The sequence below is a fragment of the Lissotriton helveticus genome, chromosome 6, assembly GCF_964261635.1.
Source record: "Lissotriton helveticus chromosome 6, aLisHel1.1, whole genome shotgun sequence".
Lineage (NCBI taxonomy): Eukaryota > Metazoa > Chordata > Amphibia > Caudata > Salamandridae > Lissotriton > Lissotriton helveticus.
The window spans coordinates 1,269,329,631-1,269,346,124 of NC_136067.1; the positions used below are offsets into that span (position 1 = coordinate 1,269,329,631).

Consider the following 16,494-nt stretch of genomic DNA (forward strand, 5'->3'; position numbering starts at 1 on the left):
GGGAGGGAGAGCAAACGAGGGAGAGCGAGGGAGGGAGAGCAAGCGAGGGAGGGAGGGAGAGCTAGCAAGGGAGGGAGGGAGAGCAAGAGAGGGAGGGAGAGCGAGGTAGAGCAAGCGAGGGAGGGAGAGGGAGCGAGGGAGGGAGAGCAAGCAAGGGAGAGCAAGCAAGGGAGAGTGGGGGAGGGAGAGCGAGGGAGGGAGGGAGAGCCAGGGAGGGAGAGAGAGGGAGGGAGGGAGAGCAAGCGAGGGAGGGAGAGCGAGGGAGGGAGAGCAATCGAGGGAGCGAGGGAGAGCGAGGGAGGGAGAGTGAGGGAGGGAGAGCGAGGGAGGGCGAGGGAGCGAGGGAGAGTGAGGGACAGCAAGCGAGGGAGGTAGAGCAAGCGAGGGAGAGCAAGCGAGGGAGCGAGGGAGGGAGAGCAAGCGAGGGAGAGCAAGCAAGGGAGAGTGAGGGAGGGAGAGCGAGGGAGCGAGAGCGAGGGAGGGAGAGCAAGCGAGAGAGGGAGAGGGAGGGAGAGCAAGCGAGAGAGAGGGAGCGAGGGAGAGGGAGGGAGAGCGAGGGAGCAAAGGAGAGCGAGAAAGGGAGAGCGAGGGAGGGAGGGAGAGCAAGGGAGGTAGGGAGAGGGAGCACGAGGGAGGGAGAGCAAGAGACGGAGGGAGGGAGAGCGAGGGAGGGAGGGAGAGCAATGGAGGGTGCGAGGGAGGGAGAGCAAGAGAGGGAGGCAGAGCGAGGGAGGGAGGGAGAGGGAGCGCGAGGGAGAGCAAGGGAGGGAGGGAGAGCGAGAGAGAGGGGGTGAGGTAGAGCGAAGGGGAGGGAGGGAGAGCGAGGGAGCAAAGGAGAGCAAGGGAGGGAGAGCGAGGGAGGGAGTGAGAGCAAGCGAGGGAGGGAGAGCAAGCGAGGGAGGGATAGTGAGGGAGGGAGAGCAATCGTGGGAGCGAGGGAGAGCGAGGGAGGGTGAGTGAGGGAGGGAGAGCGAGGGAGGGCGAGGGAGAGCAAACTAGGGAGGGAGGGAGAGCGAGGGACAGCAAGCGAGGGAGGTAGAGCAAGCGAGGGAGGGAGAGCAAGCAAGGGAGAGCGAGGGAGGGAGAGCGAGGGAGGGAGAGCAAGCGAGGGAGCGAGAGCAAGCGAGGGAGCGAGAGCAAGCGAGGGAGCGAGAGCAAGAGAGGGAGGGAGGGAGAGCAAGATAGGGAGGGAGAGCGAGGGAGGGAGAGCAAGCGAGGGAGGGAGAGCAAGGGAGGGAGAGGGAGGGAGAGCGAGGGAGAGCAATGGAGGGAGAGCGAGGAAGGGAGAGCGAGGGAGGGAGGGAGAGCGAGAGAGGAAGGGAGAGCAAGCGAGGGAGGGAGATCGAGGGAGTGAGGGAGGGCAAGTGAGGGAGAGGGAGCGAGAGAGGGAGCGAGGGAGGGAGAGCGAGGGAGGGAGAGCAAGCAAAGGAGCGAGGGAGAGCGAGAAAGAGGGAGGGAGGGAGAGATAGGAAGGGAGGGAGAGCGAGGGAGGGAGACAGAGCGAGGGAGACAGACAGAGCGAGGGAGATAGAGGGAGGGAGACAGAAGGAGAGAGAGGGAGACCTCAGAGAGAGGGAGACCTCAGAGAGAGGGAGACCTCAGAGTGAGGGGTAGGGAACGAGAGGGAGGAAGACCTCAGAGTGAGGGAGACAGAGGGAAGGAGAGAGAGGGAGGGAGACAGAGGGAGGGAGGCCTCAGAATGAGGGAGAGGGAAGGAGAGAGGGGAGACCTTAGAGAGAGGGAGAGCTCAGAGAGAGGGGGGGAGGAGGGAGAGGGAGAACTCAGAGAGAGAAGGAGAAAGAGGGAGACCTCAGTGAGGGAGACCTCAGAGTGAGGTAGAGGGAAGGAGAGAGAGGGAGGCAGAGGGAATGAGGGAGAAGGAAACAGAGAGAGAGGGAGACAGAGGGAAGGAGGGAGAGGGAAGGCGAGAGAGGGAGACAGAGGGAAGGATGGAGAGGGAAGGAGAGAGAGGGAAATAGAGTGAGGGAGAGGGAAATAGAGTGAGGGAGAAGGAAACAGAGAGAGAGGGAGACAGAGAGAGAGTGAGACAGTCAGGGTGAGTGAGACAGTCAGGGTGAGTGAGACAGTCAGGGTGAGTGAGACAGTCAGGGTGAGTGAGACAGTCAGGGTGAGTGAGACAGTCAGGGTGAGTGAGACAGTCAGGGTGAGTGAGACAGTCAGGGTGAGTGAGACAGTCCGGGTGAGTGAGACAGAGGAAGAGAGGGAGTGAGGCAGTCCGAGTGAATGAGACAGAGGGAGAGATGGAGAGAGGGAGTGAGGGAGTCAGAGTGAGTGAGACAGAGGGAGAGAGGGAGAGAGAGGGAGGAAGGGAGAAGAAGGGAGAAAGAGAGGGAGGGAGAGAGAGGGAGGGTGGTAGAGAGAGGGAGGGAGACCTCAGAATGAGGGAGAGGGAAGGAGAGAGAGGGAGACCTCAGAGTGAGGGAGAGCTCTGAGAGAGGGGGAGGGAAGGAGGGAGAGGGAGAACTCAGAGTGAGGGAGAGGGAAGGAGAGAGCGGGAGGCAGAGGGAATGAGGGAGAGGGAAGGAGAGAGAGGGAAGGAGAGAGAGGGAAGGAGAGAGAGGGATAGGGAAATAGAGTGAGGGAGAAGGAAACAGAGAGAGTGAGACAGAGGGGATGAGGGAGAGGGAAAGAGAGAGAGGGAGACAGAGGGAAGGAGGAAGAGGGAAGGAGAGAGAGGGAAATTGAGTGAGGGAGAGGGAAATAGAGTGAGGGAGAGGGAAATAGAGTGGGAGACAGAGAGAGAGTGAGACAGTCAGGGTGAGTGAGACAGAGGAAGAGAGGGAGTGAGACAGTCAGAGTGAATGAGACAGAGGGAGAGATGGAGAGAGGAAGTGAGAGAGTCAGAGTGAGTGAGACAGAGGGACAGAGAGGTAGGGAGGGGGAGGAAGAGAGAGGGAGAGAGAGGGAGGGAGTGAGAGGGAGGGAGAGGGAGAAAGAGAGGGAGGGAGGGAGAGAGAGAGGGAGGGAGGGAGAGAGAGAGATGTGTGTATGCCGGGTCTGGTGGCTCAGTGGACGAAGGCGTCTGCTGCAGGGACCTGTGATCAACCTCATGGTCACAGGTTTTTTTGCTCTAGCCCCGCCCCCTTCCCCACTGACCCCGCCCCCACCAGTGCGGCCCTCAGACACACACCATACTGTAAATTTGGCCCCCGAGAGAAAGTTTGTGAGTCCCCATGGTCTAGAGGCAACACATGTTTCAGCAGCAAACCAAAGCTGGTCTTGTATAGATTACTGGTTAGGGTCAGATGATATACTACTTTGGACACGTTCAGTGAAGCATATGCCCAGGGCTTTGTCTGATCACAACCCTGTGTTCATGTCCCTGACCATGCCAAACTATATACCACCACTGTATAGCTGGAGGTTCAATGCAAAAGCATTATTAGACACAGTGCATGTTGACACTATCCATCATGCTATCACAGATTACTTTGCTTTGAACAAACCCACTACTGAAGCTCTAAGCCTCCTATGGGAAGCCTTTAAGGCTACTATTCGAGGGATTTGTATCAGTACCACGGCAGGTATTCTTAAAGACATTAGAAACCAGATCTCTGCGCGAGAGACTAAATTACGTCCACTGGAGCAGGAGTATGAACGTACACATAATACACGGATATTAGGTGAAATCAGAACTGTATTATCGCAATACCAAAGTTATGCAGAAGATGAAATCAAATATGTTGCGAGGCGTCGGAGGGCGAGATCCTAAAGTGAGGGTGGTAGCCCGGGGAGATCACTGGCCGCTAAAATATGTTCAGGGCGCGCGCAGCAGACTGTAAGGGCGATAAGGGATAATACCGGGACACTACACCAAGACACACCGGGAATACTAAAGGAATTTATGGCCGCATATGGGGAACTATATGCCTCAAAGTGTACACTCTCCGGGGACAGCATAATGAAATACTTGGAGGACGTGGAACTGGCTTGGTTGTCAGATGTGCAGCTACAATATTTATCTTTACCGATTACAGTTGAAGAGGTAACAGAAGTTATCAAATCATTACCAAATGGCAAAGCACCAGGCCCTGATGGGTTCACGTGTGAGTTTTATAAGGCCTTCGTAGACCAGCTGGCGCCCCATTTGGTAGAATTGTATGGCGATGCCTATGATAAAAACATTTTACTGCCAATGATGCGAGAGGCAATGCTAATTGCTCTTTTAAAACCTAACAAAGACCCGGAATATTGCGATTCATATAGACCACTGTCTTTGATTAATGTAGACACTAAAATACTGGAAAAAAATCAAAAAGGTGGGAGGATGGATCACTTGTCCTGTATACCAGGGTCTTTGGTTTCTCTAGAAAGTTTGGACCCCCAGACATTTTGTGTTGGAATGTTGTAGGCTAGCTCTCACCGAGAACTGTTTTGAATATGATGGAACATTATACGAACACTGTCATGGCACTTCCATGGGCAGCACATTTGCCCCAAGTGTTGCCGGATTATACGTGAGTGATTTCGAACGACATCACATATTACACCAAAATAATCCCTATCTCACACAAGTGAAATTCTGGCGTTGTTACATAGACAATGTCTTTATGATATGGGAAGACACTGAAGACACACTCAAACTATTTCTAGGCTGGATAAATACCAGAGACAACTGCCTGAAATTCACATGCATATCAAACAAAAAACAACTTGACTTTCTGGACGTCACAATCTATACTGAAAACAACATCCTCATGACTAAAACTTACTACAAGCCAACAGCAAGGAACAGTATACTTTCCTACAACAGTTTCCACCCCCATCTCCTGAGGGAAAACCTACCGTACAGCCAGTTCCTACGCCTCAAAAGGAACTGTAGCTCACTACAGGTCTACAAAATACAAGCAAAAGAACTTGAGCAGAAACTCGAACTGAGGGATTACCCCAAAAGATAACAAAGAAGTGCCAAAAAGAGAGCCCGCAATCAACCTCGAGAGTGTCTCCTAGAGTCAAATCCACAAGAGACACCGAGTGACCTCTTGACATGCGTAACAACATACTGCACTTCCTCAAATGCAGTGAAGAAAATCATTAACAAAAACTGGAGGATCCTAACTTCTAACAACTTAAGCTGGCCAAAACCTCGTTTTGCAAACAAAAGAACGAAAAACATTAAATATCTCCTGGTACATACCAGACCTGCACCACATGTGAAGAGAGACACTATAACTGCGGCCTGGAACTTGAACCCAGTAATTGGCCACTATCCATGTGGCTCATGTTCGGTGTGCAGACTAAGGTGATCAAAATACTACAGCTCCTGCCTACCCTAACTTGGACCTTACGACAACACACTAACTGTAACACCTCTCATGTGATTTACATGATTGTATGCCCCTGCAACATGAGATACGTTGGTATGACATGCCGAAAAATAAAACCACTCATCTGTGAACACCAAAGCAATGTAAACTGTAAAAGATCAACCACGAGAATGAGCAAGCACTACATAGAGAACAACCACAGTGCAGACGATCTCAACTGGTTGGTTTTGGAAACATTGCAATCTAAAAACTACAACGCTGAGCGGATCCTCTTTGAAAAAGAGCAACGTTGGATTCACTGTCTCAGGACGGACGTTGCAGGTCTGAATGATGACATTCCCTGGCACACCCTAGCCTAATTGGTCAAAAGCAGATTAACCACATAATCTGGACCACCCATTAAGAACTTTTGCTGATAATAATTAACACACATTGATGCACTACAGGCAACCCTTAAGGAGAGGTCTTTCTACTATGTCCTCCTCCTTGATACCAACCACTTACTGCCAACCATAGCCCATCTACGATAAAGAAATTCAAAACCTTTTTTATTGCAAACAGTGTCTAACCAACTGGCTAAAATCAGACGAATCGCTTATTAGCCATTGTAAGATCTAATACTATGGACCCCGACCACAGCATTTTGTCTTTTTCCAGTATGAACCATGCCAAACATTTCCAACCATTACGTCTATTCTAGTCCTTTCTTTATTGCAAACGGAACCGCGTATGTAAATGGCAGCTGGTAACGTGCCCGCGTCACCCGGGACACCGTCCCCAGAGCTAGCACAAGCAAGTAGCCTGTGAAGAACAGGTGAGCAACCACGAGGCACGCCGGAATCTACAAAAGGATTTTCAAGTAAGACCTCGCTAACTCACTCTTATTTCCGTAGATTACGGCTCCGACTAGCTACACGGCGCCCGGATGAAAGTAAAGGACAACGAGCCAAAGGTAATCACTACGAGTCTCTATCGAGACAATTATTGAACGGGAGGTTACTTTGGGCATAGTTATTTTCATTTGGTCGGCAATCACGGACGTTGCTGGTCTGAATGATGACATTCCCTGGCACACCCTAGCCTAATTGGTCAAAAGCAGATTAACCACATAATCTGGACCACCCTCTGAGAGACCCCATGAAGTAAACTTCCAACTCAGATAAAACCATACTGCTGACAAACATTATATCCTTGAAGTAAACTTCCAACTCAGATAAAACCATACTGTTGTCAAACATTATATATATTAAGAACTTTTGCTGATAATAATTAACAAACATTGATGCACTACAGCCAACCCTTAAGTTGAGGTCTTTCTACTATGTCCTCCTCCTTGATGCCAACCACTTACTGCCAACCATAGCCCATCTACGATAAAGAAATTCAAAACCTTTTTTATTGCAAACAGTGTCTAACCAACTGGCTAAAATCAGAGGAATCGCTTATTAGCCATTGTAAGATCTAATACTATGGACCCCGACCACAGCATTTTGTCTTTTTCCAGTATGAACCATGCCAAACATTGCCAACCGTTACTTCTATTCTAGTCCTTTCTTTATTGCAAACGGAACCGCGTATGTAAATGCCAGCTGGTAACGGGCCCGCATCACCCGGGACACCGTCCCCAGAGCTAGCACAAACAAGTAGCCTGTGAAGAACCGGTGAGCAACCACGAGGTACGCCTAAATCTACAAAATGATTTTCAAGTAAGACCTCGCTAACTCACTCTTATTTCCGTAGATTATGGCTCCGACTAGCCACACGGCGCCCGGATGAAAGTAAAGGACAACGAGCTAAAGGTAATCACTACGAGTCTCTATCGAGACAATTATTGAACGGGAGGTTACTTTGGGCATAGTTATTTTCATTTGGTCGGCAATCACCGTACAGTAATTACTTTTGAATGTCTGACTTCACGATCAGCAATCACTTTTATTAATAGCAAGAAACAGTTATGATCATTTCAAGAATAAGGAGACACAGTTGCGAGTTGCACACTCGATATCGTGTCAAGTATTATAACATTCATGGCATGTGCGAAGTATTACAAATATGCACTATGGTAATGAGACATATATCTTGATGACATTACATGTAAATACAACTATGACAACTTTTTCCCACTTCCATACAGGGCACATTTGAATAATGACTGCCCGATGAGACATGCAGTTGAAAACCTCAAGTATGTCTCTTCTAGACACCGATAATTTCTCTAGCGCACACGCGCTGCCCTCTACAGTTCTGATACACCTAGTTACCATAAAAGATAGCACTTCCTTCTGTTGCGCTCTTCACTTCGGGCACTACCTTTTGCTACATCATTTTATTCTTAGTGTATTTGTATATAGTCCACATGTGTCAATTGAACTCACACCGAATTAGATCGATGAGTTCGCACGCTCAGTAAATAGCGGCCCATGGACAATACCATGTTCAGTTGGGCCCGTTTCGAAAATAGTACCAGTATGTGTTTTCTTCTCCTACCTGCAGGTACAGATACGCTAGGTCTGACCTCCCTACACAGAGGTGGCGAACCGGCCATCTCAACCGGAGCCACAAGGTGTCTCCTCATTCACTTTCGGTCCTGAAGAAAGCCTCTAGATTCCAACACGAGGCTGAAACATGTCGACCCACACCAGTGCGGTGGGTTCATAATCAGATCCACTTACGCACGACTTTTGTTTTTAACCACCCACATCACTGCTTCTTTCAGTAAAACCTCATGTTACAGTGATGTAGGGCCTTTTAACCCAACTTCACTTTCACCAGAGCACAGAAACGCCCTCTTGTCAATTTTTTTGACCTCTGGACACTACTGGTAAACCAGTTGGTCTTCCTCCGGGTGGAGGTTCAGCATACCTACGATGATAAAGACCCAATGATGATACTACTACAGTACCCATAGGCGGAAAAACAAGATACACCGCCCACGCCATTTGTGTACGTATATGAGGGTTTTTACCAAACTTTCTAGAGAAACCAAAGACCCTGGTATACAGGACAAGTGATCCATCCTCCCCCATTTTTGATTTTTTCTTACTAACCCTGGAAGCCGGATGGACAATAGCTTCTCTTTCCCCTTCTGATTGATATGCACTAAAATACTGGCAAAGTTGCTTGCTGTTCGGCTGAAACCTCTGATGACAAATTTGATACTACCGGACCAATCTGGGTTTATTCCCGCAAGATCAACAGGACATAACACCAGAACACTCTTTGCACTATCACACTACCTAGTCCCTAGTACAAAAGCTGCAGCGATCCTTCTAGATGCTGCTAAAGCATTTGATTCCCTTGAATGGACATATTTCCATACTGTGCTGCAGTGGATGGGGTTCCCACCTAGTTTTACACAGTGGATACGATTGCTTTATGCAGCCCCAACAGCACGTATAAGAGTTAACAAATATATATCGGAGGACAACCCAATTGCCAGGGGAACGAGGCAAGGCTGTCCTCTATCCCCATTATTATTCGCGATAGCACTGGAACCCTTGGCGTGTAAGATTAGACAGGGACATAACTAGTCAGCACTTCAATTTCCACAACGGCCTCTGCATATTTCGTTATATGCGGATGATATGATGCTATATGTAAGAGACCCCGAACAATATCTAAACCCCTTACTTAGAGAATATCTTAAATTCGGACAATAATCAGGGCTAACAATAAATTAGTCTAAATCTATAATTATACCCTTAACAGGCACCACATGTCATTACAATACAGACTATCCGCTGGAATGGCAATCAGAACCTGTAAGATATTTGGGTGTTTGGTTCCACCGGGACCCAGAAGTAGTAGTTCACACTAATTATGGCAGAGCAATTAATGTTCTGGAAGACAAAATTGGGAGATGGATCCAGTTACCATTATCATTGGCAGACAGACTGGCCATTGTGAAGATGGTCCTATTACCAAAATTGCTTTATTTATTTAATAATATCCCCATTCAACCCCCAGCAGAGGTATTCCGTAGGATATCAACTATGGTGCTCCGGTTGATATGGGCCGGTAAACAAGCTCGTATACAATTGCGCATTCTTACTCTGCCATATTCGAAGGGTGGTTTTAAAGTTCCAGATTTCTTCCTATATTATTTATGTGCGCAGGCACAATATGCACACTTTTGGTATCACAGAATCCCATATTTAACTCATGTGGCGATTGAAGAGGCCCCCGCTACATAATCAAGACATAAATACAATAGATACGACAAACAAAGCCTGCCGGATAATGGGTCGAAAAGCTAACAAATTGCCACTTTATGCGCCTGCACTACCACTGAATTCTCATCCTGAACTATCAGTCACATAGGAGGAGGTGGGAATGGGTCTCCTGGGGCAAGGGGGGATAGATCCCATGGGAGATCTGTATTGTGATGGGGTTTTTAGGCCACTTACTGAAATATCATACATAAGTAATCAGACGATACTGTTCCGCTTCACATATCATCGCTTACAAGGGGCGATAAAGAAGCTGTACACGTCCTATCCTGCCGAACCGCCGCAACTATCAACATTACAGCTTTTACTCACCGCTCCTACAGCTGCACACATGGTATCTAGGCTTTATGCTACACTGCAGGAAGACATAGGGTACGCGGCACAGGAAGCATGGGGTAAATGGAATGACGGCCTGGATGAGCCACTGACGGAGGAGGAGTGGGCTAATACCTGTTCATTAACAGAGTTATTAACACCAAAAGATAATTTGCGTATGTTGCACTATAAATATTTACATCAAACCTATTATACCCCAGAAAGGATGTGTAGGTACGGATTGCGTACAGATTCTAGGTGCAAGAGGTGTGGTGTGGAAGTAGCGGATTTTTTACACCTTGCATGGCAATGTGAGGTGGTGGCAAAATATTGGAAAGAAGTTGCAGAGATGGTGGGCGATATGCTGGGTGTTACGGTGACCTGCTCGATACGAACATGCATATCTGGACCTTCACCAAGTTGACTAAAAATATGATGTATAGCTGTACTGTTATTCTGTCATAAAGGCCAATTATGTCATGATGCACTTGTTGGATGATGGATGTTGTAGTGCAACGGTCTGTAAGTTATATACTTGTTGGACATTGAATGTCTTTTTCTTCAAAATGCTAATAAATACAATAAAAAAAAAGTATAAGGTAGGACATGCCCTGGTGTGTGTGGCATGTCCTAATAGTGAATCACAGTAATTTTCGTTTTTTACTATTGCAAGACTACCTGTTCTCCATAGGCCAGAATAGGCAGTTTGATTATTACATCCTACAATCCTAACTGACTCAGAGAACATGGTAGAAATTCGAGTTTAGTATGCCTGAACTCAGAATGATAAAATACATATTTTAGTGAAGTTGGTTTTAATATTCTGTGTTTGAAAATACCACTTTCAGAAAGTAGGTATTTTCTTGTCTAACCATCCAAGCCTGCCTCTGCTAGGTTGTGTATTCCTTGTGTAGAGTTTGAGTGACAGGGGCTGGGGGATTCCAGGAGACAGGGTGAGTCAGCCCAGTGGTGAATAGAGAGATCTGCATCTAGATGGGAGGGAGGAGTTGCACCTGGGACCTGAATAGGGCTGTGCCTTCCCTCCACAATGCTGGCTCCACCTCCTGTGGGACGTCTGATGTTTCTGCCCTGCACTGTGAAAGGAAGGAACAAGTCATGTAAACAGAGTGCTCCAGGGCTGTGCCTTCCCTTCACAATGCTGGCTCCACCTCCTGTGGGACGTCTGATGTTTCTGCCCTGCACTGTGAAAGGAAGGAACAAGTCATGTAAACAGAGTGCTCCAGGGCTGTGCCTTCCCTTCACAATGCTGGCTCCACCTCCTGTGGGGCAACTGATGTTTCTGCTCTGGCGTTTGGGGTACAAGTATTGGGACACTGATCCCAAGAATTTAGATCACTTTTGGACAACAAGAAGAAACCTTTGCTGAGGAGTGGAACCAGAAGAAACTCAAGAGAGACTATCCCTAAGCTGCTTGGGGGATTGGCCTGCAGTGGTTGCCTGACTGCCAAAGAAAGGAGAAAGGAACTTTGTGTAATTTATTCCAGCATGTTAATTAGAGGGCATTTTTGAAAATTAATTCTTTTTTTCACACTGTCTTACATTTGGAAGGGATAAATGCATAGAAAGTGAATTGGCAATAACACTTGTTTTACTATGTGTTCCCCTAAGCCTCCCGATAAAAATGGTACCTCTCTTGTGTGGGTAGGCATAGTGCGCGTGACAGGACACGGGTCAAAACGCAACATGAGCACATCCTTTTTTTCCCAGTGAAAACTGACCCTTTGTTTACACTGTGTCTAGCTGTGGTTTTTGGACCCTAGCTCAGCTGACACCTAGGAAAACCTAGCAAACCTGTATATTTTTAAAATCTAGACACCCAGGGGAGTCCAGGATAAGTTGACTTGTGTGGCTTTCGCCAGGTTCTGTTACCCAGAATCCCTTTTCAAACCTCAAACTTTTTAAAAAAACGAATTTTCCTCAAAATTCTGTGATGGAAAGTTCTGGAATCTGCATGGATCCACAAACTTCCACCCACCCCGCATTCCCCAAAGGCTCCCAATAAAAGTGGTGCCTCACTTGTGTGGGTAGGCCAAGTGCCTGTGACAGGAACCAGCCCACAACGCAACGTGGACACATCACATTTTTCCAGTAAAAAAAATTACCTTTTTTGTGCCAATTGTCTAGTTGTGGATTTTGAACCATAGCTCAGTCGGCACCTAAGCAAACCTAGCAAACCTACACATTTCTGAAAACTAGACACCCAGGGAAATCGAGGATGGGGTGACTTGTGTGGCTCTCACAAGGGTTTGTTACCCAGAATCTCTTGCAAACCTTAAACTGTGTAAAACAATATTTAAAAATTCCTCATATTTCTGTGATGGAAAGTTCTGGAATCAGCTTGGATCCACAACATTCCACCCACCTCGCATCCCTCAAAGTTTCCCGATAACAATTGTACCTCACTTGTGTGGGTAGGCCTAGAGGCCGCGACAGGAAAAGGGCCAAAACGCATCGTGGACACACCATATTTTTACATTGAAAAATTGCCCTTTTTTTGCAAAGCGCCTAGCTTTGGATTTAGAACACTAGCTCAGGCGGTGCCTAGGGAAACCTAGCAAACGTATACTTTTTTTTTAAGAATAGACACCCACGGGAATCCAGGATGGGGTGACTTGTGTTGCTCTCACCATGTTCTGTTACCCAAAATCCCTTGTAAACTTCATACTGTATCAAAAAAATCAGATTTTCCTCACATTTCTGTGATGGAAAGTTCTGGAATCTGCATTGATCTACAAAATTCCACCTAACCCGCATTCTCCAAAGCCTCCCGATAAAAATGATACCTCACTCGTTACAGGCAAGGCCTAAATCCTATTGAGGAGACACAAAAAACTGGTTTTGCAATGGGGTCACCTGGGTTTTTGCTCCCAGGTTGGCGGCCATCTAGGGAAACCTACCAAACCCTGACATTTCTAAAACCTAGACACCCGGGGGAGTCCAAGGAGGTATGGCTTGCATGGCCCCCCAACATTTTCCTACCCAGAATCCCCCACAATCCTCAGATTTAGCTAAAGAAAAATCACATTTTCCACATATTTCTGTGTGGGATCACTGTGCTGGCACAAATTTCCTTCTACACAGCGTTCCCCTCAGGTTCCTGAGTAAAATGATACCTCTCTCTTGCAGCCTTGCCACGTCCTCAAGAACACGTGAAGTGGAGGCGGCTGCTTCTGTAGAAGTGAGACTTTCAATCACAGACAACTGAAAGTAATGGAAAGACATGAGTCTTCTTGTGGTGGTCTGACGATACACAACATACGCATTGTATGTTGCCATCTGGATTAGGTGAGTAAACAGTTTCTTATACCAAGTGCGAGTTTTACGATTCGCATTGTAGGGCTGAAGAACCTGGTGGTTCTTGTCCACTCCGCCCATGTACTTGTTGTAATCAAGTATACAGGTGGGCTTATGGACTTCGGCCATCTGACCCCAAAACGTGACTGGGAAGTGCTCTCATCATGAAGTGTAGTGAGCACGTACACGTCATGCCTATCTGAGAACTTGACTGCGAGCAGTTCGTTGGAACGCAACGCAGTGCTCTGGGATTTCTGGAGCTTGCGGGAATCCTTTGCAGTGACAACAAATTGTATCGCAGGCCACAGTGCCAGCTTTGTAGAGCTCACTGAACAGCTCTACTCCTGTATAGAAGTTGTTCTCATAAAGGTTACAACCTTTGTGAAGGAGTGGCTAGACAAGCTCCCATACAATCTTTCCTGTGACCTCTAGCATGGGAGGGCTACCTGCAGGGTTTAGAGTTGTGTCTTTCCTCAAGCTGTACACATAGGCAGTCAAGCTCTCACACAGCATGTACAGCTTGATGCCATAGCGAGCGCGCTTGCTCAGAATGTACTGTCTGAACAGCAGCCGTCCTTTATACATGATCAAGGACTCATCAGTGGCTATATTCTTTCCAGGAGTATAAACCTCTGGAAAGCTGGCAGACAAATGTTCCACGAAAGGCCGAATTTTGAACAACCTGTCATGGTCTGGATGGTCCCGGGCAATGCAGCAGAACTGTCATTGAAATTCAGCATGCGCTGCAATAGCAAAAATGATCTCTGCTCATGTATGGTGCGAAGATGGGGGTTAGCCAAACCGTGCGAGTAGACCAGTAGGACAGCAAGATTGGTTTATGTACTACCCCCATTTTGAGTGTGATGCCCAAAAATATCTTCATTCCCCCTAATGAAGTGGGACTCCACTTGTGTGCCCTAGAATGAGGCCAGAGAGTGCCTCCATGCTCCCTCAGAAATTGTTCGGCACGCAAATTTATTTGCTGCAAAATTTCATCAAAGAAGTGCACATCCAAAAAGAGATGGACTTAGTCAATTGGCAAAAAAATTGCCGTATCAACTTTCTATCCAGCGTTTCCAGTGAAAGGCGGAATTTAGAGCCGAACTAAATTGTGAGGCTTCCAAGAGAGCGCTCCGTCTGTGCTTGCGGACACACATGCCTGTCTCTGGGTTGCTCTAACCTGCAACTGGTGTCCCGCTGTACAGACTGTGCTTGCAAAGGGACAGCATGACTGACATAGTCTCCTTCAGAATTGCTGCAAGATGAGTCATCGGATGGAACTGTGCCGACTGAAAAATCCCTCCCAGATCATGCTCCAATGTCCTCTCCCTCAAATGATGTCTCGGTATCTGCTGTCTCAGTCTCTGATCCTGCCTCAGAGCTGGACTCCAGAACCCTATTTAGGGTCTGGGCAGCATCCAACCGTCGCTACACCATCTCTGCTAGTGCTTAAAACATTCATTTTAAAACACTATCCTACATAGAAGGCGGACAGGTTGTTGATTTCTAAGTGTAGGTGGGTGTGTGCGTAAGTGATGTGTGCAACAGTCAGTAATGACAAAGTCACCTTACCTTTCCTTTGCAAAATCTATAAGCTCTCCAAAAACACTAAGAAAGAGAGAGGAATACACAGTATTACTTCACCTTACCACATACCCATCATTGCAGCCTTTAGCGCTGGTGGCGGCCAGTGTGACAATAATTTTCGTGCCTCCCCATGACGTCCAATAAATATCTGTTATTCAGCACCACGATGCCTACGGTCGAACGTGTGCTTTACAAATGCACACTATGAACTCCTTGGATTCCCTCACTACCATCCAGCAAACGTGCCCCTCATCTCTCCATAGCCCCTCTCTCACATACATTTAATTTGTTTCAAAGCATTTCTAATGCCTGGCTTTACTAATCCACTTAGCAATCCACATGATACAGATCTGCTCTTTCCAGAATACCCTCTGCATTACTTTATGGCGTCAAAACTGCCACTAGACATAAGTCCGATATCTCTCTCTAGCAGGACATTTTGTTTTGCTCTGCAGCAGTACCACACTTTACTGGCTTTCATGTAACTTCAAAGAGACATATAGTTCTTTCACGGTCTCATCATTTCAGCACTGAAGCATTTTCAATATGATATACAACAAAGTCCTAGTTGTTGCTTATTTATATTAAGCATCTAACAAGCACTGACAAAGCTAATAGTACTGGCTTGTAGGTGAAATGTTGCTTGTTGTATTATACCTGGATGCCATGACAGAAGTAGCATAATACCAGTTGTGCAGAACACTAAGCTAAGCACAGATTTTCAGTTTACGTGTATTAAAGTCACACCCTTAATTACACCAGCCACACTACTGAGCCCCCCAGCTTTTTTCATCCCACGCTGCGCCCTGACACTAAGAGATCGCTCTGTATGTATGTATGTGTGTGTGTATATATATTTATTCACTGAAAAAACCATAGGTTTCAGGCACGTTATAGTTAGAAATTAGCATTTAAAAAATACCTTAGACATTCACTGAAAAAAACATAGGTTTCAGGGACGTATAAGTTAGTTGGACATTTCACTCGTACAAAACCATAGAAATTTCCCTGTTATAGTTAGTTCAACTAACTATAACTTGCGCGCCCACAATGCAATGCTGATGACGTCACATATTACATCACTCATGACATGGTCAGTGACATCACTCATGACATCACTGATGACATCACTGATGACATCATCCAGTGAATGTGTGTTTTTAAGAAAATTAAATATGTTTTATATATGTATATCTCAAGGTTGATGGAAGAATAAACTAGCCCACTAGGTACCTCCAGTAAGCACCACAGAGCTGCGTTCCAGAGAGGTGTAAAAAGGGGCGTGGCCTCTGAACACCTCTCTGCAACGCAGCTCCCTGGTGCATACTGGAGGTACCTGGTGGGCTAGTTGGCCTCCAGGGACCCTCAGTATTCAAGGGGAATTAGATCGCCAGGGAGCGCGTTAGCACAGTGGTGAAGGAAGAGGGCGGGGCCTGAGTTGACATGTGTGCAAACACGCCCTGTGACGCGTTTTAAGTTGGGGAATTAAATCCTCTTCAATCCTGAGGGTCCCTGGGGGCCAACTAGCCCACCAGGTACCTTCAGTATGCACCAAGGAGCTGCGTTGCAGAGAGGTGTTTATTATATATTTTTTTAATTTTAAAAAATTGGAAGGGGGCCGCAGGGCCCCCCGCTCGAGGCCATTTGGCCTCGGGGGAACCCATCCCCCGGGGCATGGCCAGTTCTTTTTGTTTCATTAAATTATTGGAGTGGAGCTGCGTGGCCCCCCTCCCGGGCCACTTATGGCGCCGGGAACCCCA

General features: G+C 47.4%; 1 protein-coding gene across 3 annotated transcripts in view; it reads left to right on the forward strand.

Annotated features, from left to right (window-relative positions):
* Positions 1-16,494, forward strand: part of ADAT2 (adenosine deaminase tRNA specific 2) — a 158,151-nt gene that overhangs the window by 36,208 nt on the left and 105,449 nt on the right. Inside the window, exons 1-2 of one of the 3 annotated variants that reach the window (XM_078649002.1) lie at positions 4,160-4,251; positions 8,386-8,527. The exons of the other annotated variants lie outside the window; for them this stretch is intronic. Coding sequence (XP_078505128.1) covers positions 4,160-4,251; positions 8,386-8,527 — 234 coding nt within the window. Of the gene's footprint in view, positions 1-4,159; positions 4,252-8,385; positions 8,528-16,494 lie in introns of those variants that run through there. 3 annotated transcript variants of the gene reach the window in all.